This window comes from Lygodium microphyllum, chromosome 7 (genome assembly GCF_053477565.2).
Source record: "Lygodium microphyllum isolate KBCC chromosome 7, Lygodium_microphyllum_v1.1.10, whole genome shotgun sequence".
Taxonomy (NCBI): domain Eukaryota; kingdom Viridiplantae; phylum Streptophyta; class Polypodiopsida; order Schizaeales; family Lygodiaceae; genus Lygodium; species Lygodium microphyllum.
In genome coordinates, this window is record NC_141141.1 from 97,478,769 (window position 1) to 97,500,224 (window position 21,456).

General features: G+C 42.7%; 1 protein-coding gene across 13 annotated transcripts in view; it reads left to right on the top strand.

Moving 5' to 3' along the window:
* The first annotated feature begins 238 nt into the window (after positions 1 to 238).
* The window catches only part of RUS1 (root UVB sensitive-like protein (Protein of unknown function, DUF647)), a 36,524-nt gene continuing 15,306 nt past the window's right edge, over positions 239 to 21,456 (top strand). For 3 of the 13 annotated variants that reach the window (XR_015691363.1, XM_087681723.1, XM_087681722.1), the window contains exons 1-7: positions 239 to 1,339; positions 1,487 to 1,762; positions 18,456 to 18,512; positions 18,874 to 19,072; positions 19,253 to 19,371; positions 19,498 to 19,680; positions 19,836 to 19,889. Coding sequence is in view for 11 of the 13 variants with exons in the window: in XM_087681723.1 (XP_087537849.1) it covers positions 434 to 1,339; positions 1,487 to 1,762; positions 18,456 to 18,512; positions 18,874 to 19,072; positions 19,253 to 19,371; positions 19,498 to 19,680; positions 19,836 to 19,889 (1,794 nt within the window). In the remaining 2 variants the exon portion in view is untranslated. Of the gene's footprint in view, positions 1,340 to 1,486; positions 1,763 to 18,455; positions 18,513 to 18,873; positions 19,073 to 19,252; positions 19,372 to 19,497; positions 19,681 to 19,835; positions 19,962 to 21,456 lie in introns of all 13 variants that reach the window. The other 10 variants (XM_087681727.1, XM_087681725.1, XM_087681730.1 and 7 more) reach the window with 7 other exon arrangements.

Here is a 21,456-nt window from a genome sequence, read left to right on the forward strand (position 1 = left end):
AGTTTTGTGAGATTGGCACCCGATTGCACTGAGACCTCAAAGGTTTCGGTAGTTTTATTAGTGATGTATTGTTGGTAATTTTATTAGCTATGTATTATGTATTTTTATATCGTTAGGGTAGCAGGCAACACCCCATGTGGGCAAGTGGCTTGAACTAAAGATCTTGGCAAATTGTTACCAATTAGCCTAAACATTAGAAGTATGTGACATTTTCCTAGTTCTTTTCCTCTGTTTTTTCCCCATAGTGTTCAACAACATGATCTAGGTGGAAGAAGCCTCTTGCCCCCAACCACGCTTAGCTCGGCATGCGGTGCTTCCCATGTAGAAGCTTAGGGTGTTCTCGTTATCCACAACGTCTAAATTACGGTGGGAACTCGTCTAAAACGTCTTGTAAAATACTGTTGGTGGAGGTGTTTGCCTCCTATCCTGCTAAATGATGCAGACCTTCCACCATTTTGGCCATGGAGAGGCCACCATCTGCAGGATAACACTGTACACCCCTCAAGATGAGAATCAGAACTCCACCCTAGGCTGGCTGCCTACCAGAGACGGGAGCTCTTCCTTCTCCTTGACAGCCAAAAATGCTTCTCGCATCGTCATGACATTTCCCAGTGGCCCTCAAATTACAGGCGCGAAGATGAGTAAAGTTAGGGTTGAGTACACCGGAATTCAGATCATGCACAAACTGGAACAGTGGATTTGGGGTCCGTTTAATCATGGAGGATATGATAATCCAACGGGGGGAGGTGGCGGAGATCATGGAGGTAGAGATCAGCATAGCAGCCACTGGTTCTCTCAGCCACCTGAAAGGGGCAAGACTGCCTTATATTTGATAGGTGCTTTCTTCAATAGGCGTGCAGATTCTTCAAGGTTGAAATTGGCATTGGTTGCCCTTTTAGTGCAGTGTCTGTTTCATAAGAATGTTCATGCTTATGCCGATACTGGTGTTTCTCCCCTTAAGCCCTCAACTGGCACTCTAGAAAAGTTGCATGATGAACAAGAAGAAGGAAGGCCTTTGGAGGCAGCATCAGTTGATGTAGTCTGGGAATTGCAGGGTGGTAAATGGAGAAAGTTGCTAGTAGATACAGAGAAAGATGAGTTCGTGGTTGACAGCAGCAACGACAATGTTATTACGAAGGAGAAGGATATACCATCTGATAGAAAAGGGCACGAGGCCTGGGCACTACAGAAATCAGTTAGATGGTGCTGGGAATTTGCGAGGAGTTTGATGCTTCCTGAAGGATATCCAGATTGTGTTACTGGAGATTATTTGGAGTACACCCTTTGGAGAATGGGGCAAGGCATTGCAAGCCAAATTAATGGAGTTCTCACAACCCAGGTCATTTTCCTGACATCTTTCACTCTGAGTGCTCAGTTAAAAACAACTCTAGTCATGCTCCAGCAAGCGATCATTGGCATCACATGTGGTGCTTCTGGTATGCGTATGCAACTAAAATGTCACATTGATGTGATTCATGTAGTTTAGGCTCTTCTCTATGCTGTGGGATTGGGGAAGGGAGCTATTCCTACTGCAGCAGCTGTAAATTGGGTGCTCAAGGATGGAATTGGCTATTTGAGCAAGATCCTGCTTGCAAAATATGGACGCCATTTTGATGTCCATCCGAAAGGCTGGCGCTTGCTGGCTGACTTGATAGAAAACGCTGCTTATGGACTTGAGTTGTTGACGCCAACCTTCCCACATCTTTTTGTATTCCTGGGAGCAGCAGCAGGAGCTGGAAGGTCGGCTGCAGGTTTAATACAGGTACCTTCCATCTTGTACAAAGAATAGCACACCTATGACGTAACTCATACAGGAGAATTAGGGCTGTCATAGCCAGAGAAGAATCAAGAAACTTAGATCACTCGTAAAAGACATAAAAGTAGCTTGGTTGATTCTGCACGTGAGTTGCTCTATAACAATACCCAAATGAGCAATCAATTTAATACCCCATAAGGTGAGGACCAAAAGGGATGAATAACAATATAAATTACCTCAAGATGCTTGGCACTTCATTTTATGCATGATACATATGTCTGCCACAAGTGAAATGTTGCAATAGTATCTCAAGCTCTACTCCTAGACACTTAGGGTTTGATTACTTTGGCATGGAAGAAGGAAAACCACATAAGTGGAGGTGTAACCAACATAATTTCAAGACCTTCTTTGACCTCCATGATTGTATAGTTGAAGTAGAAAAAATGTTGCCTTTCTATTGTAGCAGCGGAAAGGAAACACGAACATAGAGACAAAGGAACAAAGAGAGATTGCAAAAATAGAACAAAGAAATCTGTACTGAACAAGGAACAAATGCTGGAAACAGGAAGAGGACTGATCAGCTTGTGAAGAAATACCCTAATGCAGAAACATAAACTAAAATGTGCGAAAAAGCATTAACTCAGAAGAACGCATTTAGGGTTAGGGTAACTTAAAGACAATGAATATAGAGAATCTGAATGAATGGCTGAATAATGAATATACAATGCTCATGTAGCAAAGAAACTGTACAAGAATGAAAATTGTATCCCGAACTCTCGTGTCCTGAGGGCATAGGTGCTGAGCGGGAGAGAGTATCGTATCCTGAAACGTAGCAAAGGCAGCCTCTAGTAGTCGAACACCAGCAAACACAACTAAGCAGGCTGGATCTGATGCATACACGTAGTGAGGAGAGAGAATATGCAGCAAATGCAAATGCTTGGAGGTGTGACCAAGTTGGGCGGCAGCAGAAGGGTGTAAACGCAGGCTCAAGGTGTTAGATAGATGATAGGCGACAACAAAAAGTGTAAATGCAGCTGGGAATAGGGTTGCCCTGATTAAGAAGAGTCTCTAGGGTGTCAAATGCAGCAATAGGGATGTTGCCACGTAGGTATAGATGGTCACTAAGTTGGGGATGATGTCGCTAAGCTGGGGAAGGTGTCACCGATCAGCAAAGGCATCCTTGGAGATGGTTTGGATCAGTTGGTGATTGCTTAGCAAGGTGGAGGTGGCACAAGGTTGGGCCAGCTTTGTTTGAGATGTCCTTCGTGAATGAGGTGTGGGCAACAAAGCTTTAGCATCTGCAAATTGCAAAAATGATATTGAGATTGAATGGAGGATAGCTGCCCTATTTATAGAAAGTTTTCGGACCTTGTGTCACCCACTGTTTTAAAACTCTGCACCATTTTAGGGATTTAATTAATTAAGCATTTTTGGAGTTGTTTAAGTGGCTAATTCAACATGTAATACTGATATTAGCTCAACACCAGCTCTCAAAAATCTCCTGAGAGGCTAGTAGTAGGGGGTCCTTCACCACCTCCCAATAGGTAGTGAAGAAGGCCTTAGAAAGACCATCCTCTCCCGGGCATTTCTGCCCATCTTCTGCATTGAAGGTCTCAACTAGCTCCTTCTCTGTGAAGGGGTCTAGGAGGGAGCGTCCCATCTCCTCTGTGACAAGGGGCGGAATGCAATCCCAGACGTGCTGTCTACATTGTTGTACTTTGGCTGAGACTGCCTCCTACTGAAAAAGTTGCATGTAGAAGTCAGTGGCAATCTCCAACACCTCATCTGGGCTAGAGCGAATCCTTTCATACTGATCACGGAGGTTGCAAATCTGGTCTCCTTAGGTACAAGGTTGATGCACCTGAAAAAATTTCTTGCACATCGTGTCCCCCTTCTGCGCCCAAAAAGCTGCTGAGGTACAGAAGAAGTTAGAGCGCTTGTCCTCAAGGTTGGCGAGGGCTGCTCGTGCGCGCACCTCTTGAGTGTGGAGAGTGGGATCCTCTGGTGCCTCCTGGAGTAGTCTTTGCGTGGCTGCTAGGTCTCGCCGGTATGCTCTCTCCTCCCAACTCTGCTGCCTGGCCTGTAAGGCTGCCTCCTGGCAGATCCTACTCGACTCGGCTAAGGCCTTTGCAACCTCATCTGCGATCCGGTCCCCCTTGGCTCACTCCCTAGTCCAGAGCTGCTCAATTTGCCTTCTTCTCACCTCCTCCCTCTTGTAGATTGAGTTTGGGATCCGACAGGATGGCGTGTCATGGGTTGAAGCAGGAGCATCAAGAGTGAGGAGAATCGGGCAGTGATCAGACAAAGTGGTATCAGCCAACTGCCCTACCTAGCCTCCGTGAGAGCACCCCCACTCTCCCACATGGAACTTGTCCAACCGCTCTAGAAGAGCTCTGCCCAGCTGCTTGTATCCCTAAGAGAAGTCCGACGACGTTTCCCTCCTGTGGAAAGTTGGGTCCTGCCAAGCATCATAGGCTCCTACTACGACGAGGAAGACCTTCCATGCCTCTTGCTCCTCCCTTGCCATACCCTGGTAATCTCTGCCTCTGCCTTGTTGGTTCTCTAAGGCCTCCAAGTTATTGAATTCTCCTCCAACAATCCAAGAGTCCACCTCTGGAAGTCCTAGTGGTGACATTAGAGACTAGGAATAAAAAATTAATCACACAAGGGCTAATAATTGCTTAGGGATACTTGGAAGACAAAGTGACCTAGCCAATTTAATTATGGGCTAGTGAAATTAATTTTTTGAGCATTAGAATAATTCTAAAAATTAATTTAATTAGTTGGATAATATTGAAAAATGGGATTAGAAGTCTGCCGCCTGGCAAAACTTGCCCATGCAAGTGGAAAAAACGTTTTTGGGGGATGGTGGCAGTCGATTCTAGCCATTGTTAGAGAGAAGGAGGGTGTTGGAGAGGAAGGAGATGCTGCTAATGTGATTTGCAGCCACCAAGGATGAGTCCTATACTTGATGACAATAGTTAGGAGCCCTCAGGTGTAGGTGATAGTAACCCAATGCCCTTTTGGTACAAGTGACAACATACTGGAGTGGGCAATAGCCTTTTTGGTGGTCCTAAGTTATAGATGACAGCTTCCATGGTTGTTTGAGTAGAGCACTAGGAGTTTTCAATCTTTCTCGTGATGAAAATCTGAAATTTTTCTCTTGACAACATTCTCTCTTATCCTACAACCATCTCTCATGTTATCTTAGCAAATTCCAGCCATTTGAGTCATCAGAGGTGGAGATATTGGTAAATCTTAGTTGTAAACTCTAATTTACAGTTGAAATTAGGGTTTGACAGCTACCTCGAGATGTGTGGTCATAATTGAGGGCATAGGACTTGAAATCCAAGAGCTGAAATTAAAGAATTTCAGGGAGATTTAAGAGGCTAGCTAGCCCATATCAGATTTGGGGTTGAATTCATTTTTCAAGGAGCTGGGTGAAGGCCCCAACAAACCAAGGGAAAAATTAGTTGGAAGGCTTGGTGGTCATTTATGACAGCAAGAGTCACTTGGAAGAGTGGAGGAGTTTAGTGAATCTTAGTTGTACTCCATCCATTTGCAATTGAAGCTAAATAAATATCACCAGGGGTACTAGTTTTGGGGCCAACAGGCTGTCCAATATCCAAGATTAAAGTTGTATAGTGTGCATTTTCAGTTTATATGAATTGTATGCTTGCTCTGTAATTAGTGTTAAATCAGACTATTTACCTCCCTATTCGATAAAGCTGGTTTCACTTAATGCGAATGCACTAAGGGTACTTTGGGGTGCTTGCTATATCATTTCTTTACATTGTATTAGAGTAGAGTGCTCTAAGAGCTAAAGATCCTCACTCTTTGTGAAGAACAAATCTTAGCATTATAGAGCGCACAAGAACATGTTTTGAGATGCCTTTCACATCTTCACCGAAGCAATCTCCTTCAAAGCCCACCACATTAGATTCAAGGGATTTGCACTCCTAGGATTGAAAGGGTGGGTTTTCTTCTAGAAGAAGACCTATCAAACATAATATATATTTTCACAAAAGAGAAATACGAGCTTATACTGAGGTAAAGAGTAGAGAGAACTCAATATGAAGTGAGGTTGTATGCTCATGGTCCACGTTATATGTCACCTTTGGCATATCATTCCATTGACCAAGTCCACAAGCTTCAATAAAATGCATGTTAGTCGGAGATCTATGTTGGTGCAAGGCATGAGCTCCCAATTGAAAGAGGACATTGATTCAGGAAACTTGAGTTATCCAATGTTAACCGTTCCATCAAATGAGTTGCAAGGTATGTATGGTACAACTTTTTCAGGGTCTTTCCTTTTTCCTTCTGAAATGTAGGTAATGGATATAAGTCATCATGAAGATCCAAATTCATACCATTATGCGAAAGTGGGAAGAGGTGATTATAGAAGTAGGAGGTTAGGTAATACCGTTGTGTTACATGCCCATTCTAATGAATTTTTTTTTGGTGCTTCACCACCATTTAACCAAATTAATCTTCACAATTTCATTTTCCACTTATCCTATCCATTCCACAAGTTCCATCTTCTTCAGCTTCATACATACATTCATGTTTCCTATAGTTCATCATGTTGGAGGCTATCACACCATTAGGCATGTATCCAAAAGGTCAAATCCTATTTGTCAACTAGATGGTGTTAGTGCAATGGTGATGGGAGTTTTTCTCCTAAGCCAAGCATCGATGGGAACCTACTAAAACCAGTCTCCCTTCTTTGAAAGGGTGGTAAATGATGTGATTAAGCACTAATTACAGTAAGCATAAAATTCATATAAACTAAAGCACAAATGTTACCAATCAATCTTGGAGAGTAGACTCTCGATCAGGCCCAAAATTAGTGTCCCATGCCACATTAGCTCTAATTAATATTGGATGAAGCACACTAAGATTTGGTGCCAATCTCCTTCAATTTCCAATATCTCTTGCTGTTGAAAATGACTAATAGGCGTTTTTATCAATTTTCCCCTTGATGTAATAGGGGATTGGCCTTTAATTGGTCCTTGGCTAGTCAATCTAACCCTAAATCCAATTGGGATGGCTGGCATCTTGAAATCTTTGGCAATTCTCAGAATTCAAACTGCTGATTTCAAGTGCTAAGCCTTCAATTTTTTGGGATGGGACCCAAGGTGGTTGCTAAGCCCTAATTTCTACTATAATTTAGGGTTTACAGCAGCAAATACTTTGTTTACCTTCTATGGCTCAGATTTGGTGTAAATGGCTGAGACAGGCTAAGGGAAAAACTATAGATGAGAGACAAAGATGAGAGAAATTTCTAATTTTTATCATGAGAAGTGCAAATTTATTGTTGCCCTACTGAAAATGGCTATGATTGTAGCCCACTATTAACAAGAGCCTCACATGTAGTCGTCTGCCCCTGTGGGCCCCAAAATTTCTGTCCCTTGCTTGTAGGAAGCCTATTGAGGTTGTCACCCACCTCCAATTTCCTCTCTATCAGCTCGTAGCAGCTCTCTGAGAGTGTCCAATGGCTGGAACATTGCAGCAGCAGCTCTCTTCTCCTCTCCCCACGTCCAAAAATGCTGGAGTGAGGCTTAGCCAGTTCCCCAACCGCCTTTCCCTCACTTGCACGGGAAGGTTTTGCAAAGTGGTTTTCAGCCATTTTATTAATTTTCAGAATTAATAATTTTGAAAATTAGTTATAGCCCTTCTCCTTGACTAGAAAATTTAAGTGCCCATTCACAACTAAGTTGGCTAGGCCATTTTGACTCCTAAGTGATCTTGAATATTAATTAGTTCTTGAATTGGCATTGACTGATTAATTTATGCCTAGTTTTTAGTGCCACCATTGACACTTATTGACCAATTCAATGCCCTAGGCCCAAAGTGACATCCTCTATATATCAACAATGGTCTAGATGTATTGGCTCGGTGATTCACATTAATTTGATGTGCATAGAGCTTGAAATGTAAATTTATATAATCTTTGAGTATTTAAAATATAGCTAAATGCTTTATCCTTTCATTCAAGTGTGGTGAATGGACAAAAGCCTTCTATTTGTCATAGATGAGATGCCTTAGAGGATAGACGTTTAGTTGGGTGGTTAGGCTGACTAAGCCCAAAAGACCAAGACTTTTCACTTGGGTGGAGGCAAAAATAGATGCTTATGATGAGATAAACAAACCATGGACGCTTATGATCAGATAAACAGATCATGGACATGTGAACCTTTTTTAATGAAGCTCCATTGAATCCAAAATTGGTGACTCCTAAATTCTAGGAGGTACTATTTTTGAAAGTTACTTCAATAAAAAATTTGGAGTAGAACACATTGGTATCAACTCTAGTTGGTGATAAGGATTGGAGAAGCACAACCGCTTGCTCTTGAGGCAAAAGTGCCAATAGAAAAAGAAAAGGACAGGCCAAGAACCTCTTTTGGTTAGGTTTCCTCACATAAAAGTTCTCTTTTTATAGGATGATTGGTTAATCACTAAATACATATTGTTACACAATTTTTCATTCTAGTTGATAGTATGGTGGACATCTATTTCGGTATTAAAAGCTCCGAAATTTTGTAAGAAATAATTTTATCTATAGTAGCTATATCAAGCTTTCATTGGATTGAGATTTTTTTAGAGTGGAAGGTCTAGAAGCTTTTATCTTTTGAAGATTGACATGTGGCATCTAGAATAGGAGACATGTCACTTAAAAGTGATAAGTGTCCCTATACTTGTTATTTTGCTTGACTCGTATCATTTTCAGCAAACATATGTCTTTTGTTACTTGTAGCTCTCTTTTTCCACTTTTGAGCATCCAAGCCTCAAATCTATGTATTGGAGGTCTCTTCTTCACTACCATAACTTCCTAGCATTTACATTGGTATTAGAGTAGGGACTTCTTTCTTCTTATAACCTTTCAGGGTGGCTTCTGTCGGCTTAACATTTTCTTATCATGGTTTAAATGTCAAGAGGTGGAGAAAATAATTACGACCAATTCACAAAATGCTTCTATCACTCTACTTCTATATGCTTCTTTGATTATGATAAGATACAAAGGTAGGAGGAGTTGGAAACCAATCCAAAAATTCAAGCCTTGATGGAGAGAAGGACAAATTAAGGGCTGAAGTGAAGGTCTTTGATGACTTTCTTAGGGAGAAGGCTCTCGAGACAAATGTTATTACAGGTGCAAAGGCCTACCTTAGCATGAAAGGTATTATTGATGCATCATATTGTATGAAGACTAATACATTACCTATCATTTGAGGATCTACCCAAGCTATACTTTCAAAATCTCATTATAGACAAGTTGCCTCCTCTTGTCCCAAAAATCTCTCCATGGAGAAGGACAAGGAGAAAGTCCAAGAACCGGCTATGTCTATGGCAGGTGAATCTCCAAAGATGGTTTTAACAAAAGCAAACAATGCTAGAAGAGTCTTTAAGCTTAGAGAGGAGCATCAAGTTTGATGTTTTCTTTTGAGAGTATACAACGGAAAGGAACAGAAACACAAAGACAAAGGAATAGAGAGAGACTGTAAGAAAAGAAGAATCAAATCTGCACTGAACAAGAAAGATGGCTGATACAAATGGGAAAGTGGAAGGAGATTGATCAGTCTCTGCACACAGCTCACAGTGTCAGTGAGGGCACCGGATAAGGGTGATGACGATGTCAACTTCAAGGACGGAGGAGACAGGATGTCAAAATGTGCACTTGCCGAGGAGGATAAAGATTGAAGAGGATGAATGATTGCCAAGTGGAGGGCTGGCTATTAATAGCCATAAAAGCCCAAAATTGGCCCACTTACACCTATTAGTTCCATAAATGCTGGCCAACCAGCATTCAATGCTGGTCGCACTTTAGAAAATGCCAAAAAATACTAGGTGGCCATAGAAAAAATCTTGATTGGCAGGGACCATAGAAATAGGGGACGGCTGTTTCGGCCTATAGGAATGGCCTAATGTGTTTCAAGCCCTCTGAGGAGGTGAAACGGCAAGGGAACATTCCTTGCTGTTCCCAAGGCCATTCCCTACCGTTCCCTACCATTCTCCTTGCCGTTCCTTGTTTGGAACAGCCATTTTAGGCGTACTGACAAAAAATTGACGTTTTTTCTAGTTTTTTCTTCTTGCTTCTGTCACACTCCTTCTACCACATGTTCACCAATCTCCATTGCCTAATGTGCACACACTAATCTCTCTCTTTTTTTTTCGTAATGGATGTTATATTTATAAAGTATTAAACGACAAAAGAGTTACAAAAGTCATGGCAAAGATGCAGAGGAAATTGCCATATGCCAGGGAAGTAAGTCCTCTCGAGGAAGTAAGTCAGAGTGCCGAATGAGATCTATCTGCCAATGCAAGAGACCTTTAAGCCTAGCAATATGTCCCTGAACATTAGAGGCTGAATCAAAAAGAAAAGCATTCCGAATGGTCCAATTGTGCCAACAACCCCAATATCTAAGAAAGTGAAACAAGATCTTCATATGTGACTGTGCCGGTGTGGGGTATTTGGGCCACACAAAAACCCAATCAAAAGGGCTTAGCGAGAAACCAACCACTACTTGCCAAACCGCTGACAAGAGTGACCAGATTTTCTTAGCGAGAGGGCAAGAAATAAATCGATGATGGGCCTATTCCACACTGGTGGTGCAAAAGAAACAATTGCCGTTGGAGATTCGACGCTTGGAAAGGGCTGAAGCAAGAGGAAGACCACCAATCATCACCCTCCAAAGAAAGACCTTGCATTTGAAAGTTGTCTTGTTCAACCAGCTCTCCATCACAGTTACCTTCCACCATGGCTGAGATTTACGCAATCCCCATATAGTATTAGCTTTAGTAACCAGCCATTGATGATCTTTAATCAGAAGATGATACACCTGCAAGAAATATGTGAGCATTGGCACCATAATTGTCTAAGCCACTTTGAGGCGAACATGGAAGGGCCAAGCTTGTGACTTCCAATACAGAAACTTAGCTGCCAGTTTCTGTGAAATCCACTCTAGTAGTTGCTTTGGCCGAACATCAACACCCAAGGGTACCCAAGATGCCTGACAATGGAACCACGGGGAACAACCATTCCCTACCAGTCCAATGAATGCAAATCTGACTCCGTGCATCTAAGAATGGCTGATTTCAAAGCATTGATATGAAGACCAGAAGCATGACCAAAGAGAGTCCAAACATCTAATGCTTTGCAAAGATTATCCTTGTCCGCACGCAAAATCATAAAGCTGTAATCAGCCAAGGATTGACTAATGAAGTGCTGTCCAAAAGGAAGAGACAATCCAGCCAACTGAGTAGAAGCTGCGAAAGAACCGGATGAGTCGCAAGGGCAAAAAAGAGAGGACTCAAAGGGCAACCCTGTCTCACAGAGCGTGCAAGGACTGGCTCGGTAACACCACCATTCAGCATAACTCGTGAAGAAGTTGCAGCATTAATGATGTAGATCAAACGAGACATCCGAGTACCAAAGCCCATAGTAGACATAAGTTCTGCAATGAAAGACAAGTCTAAATAATCAAAAGCCTTTTCCAGGTCCAATTGAATCAATACCACCTCCTGATTAGAGTGCCTTGCATAGTCAATAGCCATTTGCACATTTAAGACATTATGCAGAATGTTTCGGCCCTTAATGAAACCATATTGAAGAGGATGCACAATGGCAGGAAGATGCTTATGGAGCCAATTCACCATCACTTTGGAAAAGATTTTATACATAGAACCCATCAAAGAAATTGGTCGCCAATGTTTCAACATAGACGGCGAAGGAACTTTTGGAAGCAGTTTGATAAGTCCTTTCCATGAGAAAGGCATGAACCCCATTTTCCAAACCTGCTGAAACATAGCCGTCAATGGTTTCACTAGTCGGGTAGCAAAAACCTCAAAGAATTCATTGGTGAGACCATCCCAACCAGGACTTTTATCCTTGGGCAAGTGTAACAAAACATCCATAACCTCCGCCTCATGAATATCTGTCTTCAAAGTAGTTTGCATGTCATGTGGAACCTGATTGCGGACCAAATCATAGAAAACTGAGCGGGCATGAGTAATTTGGTCAGAAGGTGAAGAAGGAGTAGAACCAAGAAGGTCTAGAAAATAATTCCTACACATATTCACATTAGTCTGAGGATCAATGACCATTTGACCTTTTGTATCCTGGAGTCTAGTCATATTCCCTCGAGCAGGAGATGCATGGAGAGCTCGAAAGAACTTATGAGTCTGACAAGCACTATCTTGCAAATTCTCAGTCAAATTTTGCAATTTGGCTTGTTGATAAGATTTCAAATGAAACTCTTTAATAAGATCAGTCAAATGCATAGCCAATGGCAGCAGAAATACATATCCTGGAGTCTAGTCATATTCCCTCGAGCAGGAGATGCATGGAGAGCTCGAAAGAACTTATGAGTCTGACAAGCACTATCTTGCAAATTCTCAGTCAAATTTTGCAATTTGGCTTGTTGATAAGATTTCAACTGAAACTCTTTAATAAGATCAGTCAAATGCATAGCCAATGGCAGCAGAAATACATCATCTGGAGTCTCCACCAGTAGAGAACGAACCAAAGCCAGTAATTCCTCCACTGCTTGTCGATGCCTTCGACAAAGAGAGGCATGATGGATCCCATACTGTCGAATAACCCGGTGCACATTAGAGAGCAATCGTTCAAAAGAAGCATTGCCCTCAGAGGAGGAGTCCAATAAAAATCTATCAATCAATTGCTGCATATAATCCTGAAAGATTGAATGCTTCAAATAAGACGAGTTGAAACGCAAAGGGAGTCTATCCAGAAATTGCTTAAAAGGTGCAATGGGTTGTACAAGCATCTCAAGCTGTAGAGGAAAATGGTTCGACAAGGCATATTGCTGCAACACTTTCATTTCCAGCATCTCAGGAAGAAGAGCATCATCGTGCATGATGTACATGCGGTCCAACCGCGACCATGTAGTTGTATATTGCGCAGAATGAAAAGTAAACCTTGTAGAAGAAGGGTGCAGCCATGACCAGAGATCTTGCTTAAGTACGGCAAGAGCAAACGCATTCCACACACGGCTTTCCGGAGCGTCCATCACCAAATGCTCTGATGTGGACTGTGAAGGATCAACACACATATTAAAATCCCCCATAAAAAAACCTCGTCTGCCAAGTGACAAGGAGGTCTGCAAAGTATTCCAAAGATCTCGGTAGGATAAAGGGTCATTTGGAGCATAGAGCCCAAGTAACCATAAGATCTCTCCTTCAAATAAAACTTCAATCACCAGAAAACGACCATGTACATCATTTTTAATAAGAACAGGCTGATATTTCTCATGTACAATTATAAGCTCACCAGAATAATGCATGGCATGTGTCCCTGCATAAAACAAGCGAAACCCATGGCAATCCACAACTTTTCCTGCTTCATCGTGACTCTTGTGCTCAACAACACACGAGACATCCCACTGATTCTCATACAATAAACTCCACATGGCATGTTGCTTATTGCGAGAACAAATGCCTCGCACATTCCACGTGGCTATCTTCATGTGTATTCAAAAAAGAAAATCAGGAACGAGGCAAAGCTTGCCTTGATTTAACCTTTTCTGCTAGAATGTCAAGGACTCCCTCATCCAAAAAATCAGCTAACACGGCAAAAGAGTTTTGACGGCCAGATTTAGAGATAGACGGTGTATCCACTGTCTTGGGGATGGAATGGGGATAACGACAATCCCATGGGGTAATCACGTTACCTCTAGCATCAAAAGCCAACTTAGCAGGTGGGCCCTTCGGACCATCCGTATATACTTTCCTAGTGGGCTGATTGCGAGGAGCAGAAGAAACCATAGCATGAGTAGTGTGCTCTGAAGACAACATGTCTTTCTTGCGCATATAAGTACGCAAGGAATCTTGTGAAGCATTAGGCATAGTATCCGCCATGCCAGCATCAAACCTTTTACCTTTTTTGGCACGTACATCTACCCAGTCATTGTCACGGGAATCCAAACCCGAGACATGTTGTTTGCCTTTATCCAAAACTTTAGGTGGCTGGGTCGCATCTTGCGATGGAGCATCAAGCACCATATCTTCCATGGGAGGCAAAACATGCTCAGCATCTGCGGTCGGTTGCTTCGTTGGACATTCGGCCATAAAATGCCCCAATTTTCCACACGAAAAACAATGCCCTGCAAAGTTACCCCATTTCAAACGAAAGCACAAAGGATGCATGCCAGAGCAATTAAGACGTAACCAAGCAGGTCTTTTCCGAGCAGTGTCCCATAACATACACAAACGGTTACGATTCGTGGCATACTCAAGTAGAGCTGTCTCTTCTATCAAAACACATGGCAGACATCTTAGAGCTCCTAATGTCCTTGTGTGACTTAGACTGAGGCTCACAGGCAAGAGATGACAAGGCATGACAATCATGATTGCTAACATCTCCTCTTAGATCTTGGATGTGGCGAAAGACCAAAGGAGGACCAGATCCAGGGGTGGTAAGAGTAATGCCAATGTCAATAACATCCCCTCTTAGATCCTGGATGTGGCAAAAGACCAAAGGAGGACCAGATCCAAGGGTGGTAAGAGTAATGCCAATGTCAATGAAGTCCGTCAATGTAGAAGAAGCTACTCAAGCTGTTCACGATCGTGGGAAACCCTTTTTGAGACACTAGGGGCTAGGAAATCCATAGCCACATCACTGATACCATCCCCCTTTGAAAGGGATGGGGGGGTACGAGGGAACCATTGGAGAAGAGGGTGGGGGACAGGAAGAAACCTGTGGAATAGATGATGCACAAGTAGGAACGAGTGTAGTAATAGACTACCTGGGAGGACCTTGCATCATGAAAGGGGAATGGAGCCTGTAAAGCCCTCTCTCTTGCCAACCAGTCGATAAGATAGCTCTTGTAAAAGAATCTTCAGTAACAACGGCATGCGCGGTGAAAATTACATGTGTGCTAAGCCTTGTAAGGCCATAAATAGAGAGGAGTAGAAAACCCAAGTGTGGAACATGTAGGGCTTCCGAAAGGAAGCACGATACGTGGTTGGGTAATAAAAGCAAAGTGCCAACACCACTAATAAGCACCGATACAATGTCATCAACAGTGACTGACCCTTGGATGGACGAAGATCTTGTAGCAAATCACCTTGTGGAGTCATATGACTAAAAGCACCACTATCCACCAACCATGGCTGCTCAGAAGACTAGGCATCCATTGAAGAAGGCTTCTCCTCCAAAGCATAGTTATGAAGGAAGACTGACTCATGGGTAACAGTGAGTGTAGAGGTAGTAGAGGGCTCCGATGTAGATTCACCCTTTGCTCTTGGACAAAGGTGAGGATACTTCTTCCAACATTTCTTTTCAGTATTTGTTCCCTTCCCACAATGTGGGCACTTCGACTTCTCTAAATTTGAGTCAGGGCTCGAAGAACTTTCTTGCTTCTTTGACTTTGACTTCTTTTTCTTTTTCTTATTCCCTCTCAAACTTGCAACAAAAGATTTAGTGGAGTTGAATCCAGTAGCATTGACCTCTTTGAATGGCTCATCATGCTCCAAGTCAAGCGGGGATAACTCCTCCCATAGAAGTGTCTCATGGATCCTCGATGTGATAAGGCTGGTGTAGAAGACATCGAACCGAGGAGGATGGTAACTGAGTTAGAAGGATCATAGCCATGTCTTCAAAAGATATCATCCAACCAAGAGAGGCAAGCTCACGCCTCATATCCTCCATCTGAGTGATGTGCTCCTTCATGGAAGAAGAGTCATCAATGCCGAGAGCATCCATAGCTTCTTCTCAAGGGAATTGTTGTAGGTAAACATCTTTTGTTGATAGAGAGACACAAACTTGCTCCACACTTCCTCTGTGGTCTTCAACCTGCGAATATGAACAAGGACAAAAACTTGCAAACTCATAAAGAGGAATGATTAGGCCCTAGAATTGACCTAATTCGATAAGATTGTGGGATCCATAGCTGTCCCATGTCAGGATCCTCCTTAGGACAGGGGATAGATTCAAAAACGAGCTCTCGAAGATCAAGGGAGTCCAAAACACACTCCATCTTATAGGACAATAGGGAATAGTTGGAGCCGTCCAGTCGGTCCTCTTTGGGCAGTGAAGGAAGTACGGGTACCTGTATAGACGGTACCAAAGTATTTATGTTCACTTTGGATGGAGCCTTTTGGGAGAGATGGATAGAAGGGGGTTGGGTGCAAATAGGAGAGTCCTCCCTCTGACGATATTGGTGATAATAATCACGCTTCTGCTCAAAGGAGTGTCAAGAAAGAGGATCCCCATCTGAGGCATTAGAGCTTGAAAATGGAAAAGACACGTTCCTCTTGTGCAATCGCCCACAACAATAGACAATCCACAAATAGAAGCAAGTCTACTATAGGACAAAGATCTCGATGTAGAAGGTCCACTTGTGGGATAAAGGCTGTCTCCCCAAAAACAAACACAAAACGCTACTGGAGATGCTGTTGCATGATAGTGGAAGTTGTCACTTGGCCAGGGGATACTGTCATCTGCAGCTAGAAGGCTGCATTTTAAGCAAAATGCTGAGCAGAATGTGACGCCTAGCACCTGGAGAAGGTCACCTCCACACACAAGCAATCGAATGGACAGAGAAAGCTGATGATTGGGTTGAAGGTGATGTCTCTTGTGCTGATAAGAGCTCCATAGATGATTGTGTTTGCAGCAAACACAAGGTCTGCTACTTGCATTTTGGGGCTGGCTGTCCTATGCAATACATCATGGCCTGTGTGTCTCTCTCAGACAATGATACCATGTGAGTGTTCAGCCAAAAGAAACGGAAGCATAAAGACAACGGAATAGAGAGAGACTACAAGAAAAGAAGAATGGAATCTGCACTGGACAAGAAAGAATGCTGGTACAAACGGTAAAGTGGAAGGAGATTGATCGTTCCCTGCACACAACCCACAATGTCATTGAGGGCACTGGATCTAGCTAATGACGATGGCAGCACCAAGCACAAAGGGGATGGAGTGTTAGAGTGTGTACCTACCAAGGAGGATAGAAGATTGGAGAGGATGAATGACTGCCAAGTGGGGGATTGGATATAAATAGCCATAAAAGCCCAAAATTGGCCGACTTGCACTTGTAAGTGCCATAAATGCTGACCAACCAACATTTAATGCTGTCGCACTTCTGAAAATGCCAAAAAAATACCAGATGGCCACAGAAAAAATCTTTGATTGGTACGGACAATGTTCGGCAAGTGGAGGCCGAGTGGGAAAAAGTAGAAACTGACCTAGAAGGGCACACAGGAAGCTGACAACAACTGATGGAAATGCATAGAAAGGCATGTTCAAGTAGAGTTGCCTCCTCCATCAAAACACATGATAGACATGTGAGCTCCTAGTGTCCTCGTCTGACTCAGATTGAGGCTCATCAAAAAGTTGTCTTTTACTAGACAATTTGATGTTGCTTTTGGTGGTGAAGTTTAGGATGGCTAAAAATGCATTTCCTTGTTCCGCGTTCTTGGTAGGCCTGCTAAGTGGGCACTCACCCTACTAGTATAGGGTGGTGCTGAGATCAAGGTTTGTGACTGGAGGCTTTTGAGATTTTCCGCATGGTAATGTAGGTGGCTGAGTGGCTACTTCTTTTGGACTAGACAAGAGTGTATGCCTTTGTGAATATAGACCACACCGCACTAGATTATGCAAGTCTGCATACAGGCTGGAGTGTAGTGTGGATTTGCTGTTGGCAGCCATTTTCCGCTTGTACACCATAAGTACTACTGCAACATATGAGTAGGGGGGTTATTTTCACTTTTGGATTTTCTTTTCTCTTTGAGTTTTGCAATTTTTGAGTGTGTGTCAGACATGAAAACCTGGAACCATCACATCATCCCACTAATTATCAGATCCACCTAGGTATACACAACTGTTATATCCATCCAGGAATGTGGAAACCATCAGACCCACTCATGGAAATAATTCATCATAGCCATAGTTTTAAACTTTCACTAGGAAAATGCTTTACAAACAAGTTTGAAAGTATGTCTCAAATATGTTTGCCTGTCTCAGGCTGAAACATATGTGGCCCTAGACTTGATGGGCACCACTTTAATACTTTCAGTAATAAGCATGTGTGATAATGCTGATGGATGCTTCCCCATGGGGACTGTTGATGGATGTCACAGAATAGCTTTCTAGTGAACCTAAGGCTTGGGTGTTTCTCTACGATGTCTGTCTCATTCATCCACCCATATAGCCTGGCTGGTAAAATAAATCTTGGAGCTTCAACAGATATTGTCGAACCTTCTGCAGATTCCAAAGCACAACTATGCAATGCGCATTTGATCCATAATGGAATAATGAGATTCTATACTGGGTCATGCAGAAATGTATGTGTTCTTGTGTGATTACAAACCTGCAAGTAAGGTTTGCTTAAAATTAATACTGATGTCTCATTGCTAAAAGCTGATGTATTGAATCAGCCTGTGAGGTGTACTTCTGACACTTACATTTAGGTGCATGGAATGGTAGGTTAAAGCATGTGTTTGCAAGCATGTATTGCTACAGCAAATTAACTGCTTCAAGATTTTATGCTAGTTATATAAATGAAAGGCTCCTGGTATGATTGTAAAGAGCTGTACTTGGTTATGGTTTTTGAACTGTGTGCAGTTGTTTTCTTTAAAAAAAAAAACAGGTGTGTATTTTTCTGATTCTGGCCACATTTGCTTTCTATCTTTTCTGATCTTTATTATGTTCACTTGTTTCTTTACCCCTGAATGGTTTACAGGCTGCTACAAGGAGCTGCTTCTATGCAGGATTTGCTGCCCAACGTAACTTTGCAGAAGTAGGACCTCTCTCCACATTACCAAGTGATTACTGAGTTGATGTACATGTGGGCTATTGAACATGTTTGACATGCAGCCTTTGATAGCTTAAACTAGCTGACAAGTTGTAGAGATAGTGTCGTTTTTCTATATACATGCCAAAATAGTTATGGTGATAATGGATTTTTCCTTTAATGGAATAATGAAACATGCACATGTGTGCCTGCTGTTGTGATGACCATAAAGTTTAATTTGAGTCATTATCTTTACACTTTAGCACTATTGCTGCATGCTTTTTCTGCCTGCAGGCTGAGTGAATTAAAAAAAACATCCAACCTGCATGCTGCAGACCATTTAAAGACCTATTATGTGTTCTCTTAGGTGATTGCCAAAGGCGAGGCACAAGGTATGGTGAGCAAGTCACTTGGAATTCTGCTTGGCATTGCTATATCAGGATATGTTGGCTCATCAGGACCTTTGCTTGTTGGCTCTTTCCTTGCCGTAAGTGGTGCGCACATGCTTTGTAATCTGAGGTCGTATCAAGCAGTGCAGCTTCGGACTTTGAATCCGTACCGAGCAAGTATGCACTTTCTAACCATCTTCCTTTTGTTTTATTGCATGATGTCTAAAATGCAAGCACAAGAGTACGATTGGTTGGATCCGATCATGTGCATCTACACACTAGTTATCATCTCTTGAGTCGTTTAAAAGCACAGCTCGACTACCATATGTCAAGTACTCTAAACTTGTAAAATGACAGGCCTTGTTTTCAGCGAGTATCTAAGGACAGGGATTATTGCCCCTGTTGTGGAAGTGAATGCAGAAGAGCCAATTTTTACTGAGGTGCCTTTACTTGCATTCAAGCTTAGAGGACATAAGGTGATTACCTTTAACTGGGGCAGAAGAGTATGTATTGCCTGTTTGATATAATTGCTTGGTTCTTACCTATTGTTTATTTTTATGTTTTTCTTCATATGTGTTCACTTGACGGGGGTTTTTCTCAAGGTGCAGCACTGTAATTATGTGCTTTCTTCACAAAGCAAAGAGGATGCAGCAGTTCTAGCAACCAAGCTGAATGTAGGTACTTCATTTTCTAATGTGATTAGATCACAAGCAGAAGCTGATAGATTATTCAAACTTTATCAGAATGAGCAGTATGTGTTGGCAGAGTGTCATAATCAATATCAGGTGAGTGCAAATTTAACTGACTATATCTCACTTGCTGAGTCTTTTTTAAATTAGGAGGATAATCCAGAGTTAAGTTCGTATCAAAGAATGTTGTTATCATTGTTAAGCCTGGCTGGATTGTTGATTTCTGAAGCTGTTGATGCTGGGCATGGCAGGCTTGGTTTTACAATCAGATATACCTCCCCTTCCAATATCAATGGCTTGTTGAGGTGTGATGTCAGAACCTTTGAAACTCATAAGCAAGGTTTCACGGGAAAAACCCAAAGCTAGAAGAATACCATGTACGGTCTAATCCCACCATTTCCAAAATAGTCCATGCCCTTAGAACTTACAGAATAAAGTCTATTTTAGCTTGCTTGCCTTATGGATGTTCCCATCAATTGAGCTCATTATGGTCCCAGTACCTTGTACCTTCATAGGCTGATATGGGAAGAGCTTGTCCCCATGGTTCTCCAACAAGAGGCTCAGCAGGATGAAACATCTAGCGATCCTGTCTACTACTATCACGGGAATGGGAAAGAAGAAGGATAAGAAGAAAGGGGGGGATTTGCTAGAGCAAAGGGAGGTAGATGAGCGAGACTCAAGACATTGCGAGATTTGAGTGTCAAGATGTAGGTGATTAGGAGGAGCTAGAGGCTGGTGGCGTACCATGGTGGTTTAGGGATCATGAAGTTCTTCACTCTTTTACAACGCTTCACACAAATGGTTCTTGAAGGCCCTAGCAATCACTGCATGACCACTGGGGACAACAGCATGTTGGTTCACTTAGTATCAACTCTGCCCTTATGCACACGATTATGAAGGACAAAGAAACTACTTCCATTGAAAAGGCTTTGGGATATGACACTCGAGAGCATGCTTTGCAGGTGGATATGATTGAGCAAAATTAGGTGTAGAAGTTGGTTCTACTTGTAAAGAAATCCTAGGGCAAACACAGAGAAACATAAAATGTATGACAACACAATGGACATAGTATGTAGAATGCAATGAAGATGAATATGGGAATGTCAATGATACAATGTGGGAAGGTAGAAAATGGGTATCCCATGTTACTATGCTAAGCTGCCATACGGCCAGCAAACATTGTGTTTTGCTGCCTGGCATCACCTCATGACATCTTGTTGTCTGGAGGACTGTGTTTCGCCCCCTCCTTTGCTGCCCACAACATCATCATCACCAATGGACTGCTGCTGCTGCATTCCAGGATCCATCATGAGTACAACACATTCTCAAAGTTGCTCTCAACAACTTCGGCTCACCCCTTCCTTGGTCCTTGAGACACAAAGGTTTAGGGGACCCATCCCATTGGCATACCATCCCACTCCCCTCTCCATGTTAGTGTCCCCTCTTGTGGTGATAGGAGATGGCAATTCCTATACCTGTCCCTGTTCCCAAACCCGTCCCTTGTTACTGTGCAGCTTAGGGAGGCAGCAGAAGATGGTGATGATGCAGATGTCAGCTGGCTGGTCACCAGAGAGTGAAAATGTAGGCTGCTGGAGCAAAACATAGTCAAAAGCTGCTTCAATGATGTGGCATCAGCTGACCGAGTTTGCTGGCGGTGAGGGCAGCAGCTGGACTCTAGCTGGGTGGATTTTCAAACTGGTTGGGGGTGGTGGCAGCAGGCTGGGTGGCAGTTGGGCGGCAGGAATGGTAGCAGACTAGGTAGACCTCCTTCAAGCTGGCAATGACCTCCAAATGCGTGTGCAGCAAGGGGATGAAGGCTGATGGCTTGAATGATCAAGGATACAATGGAGGATTTTTGGGCACTTATCCTAC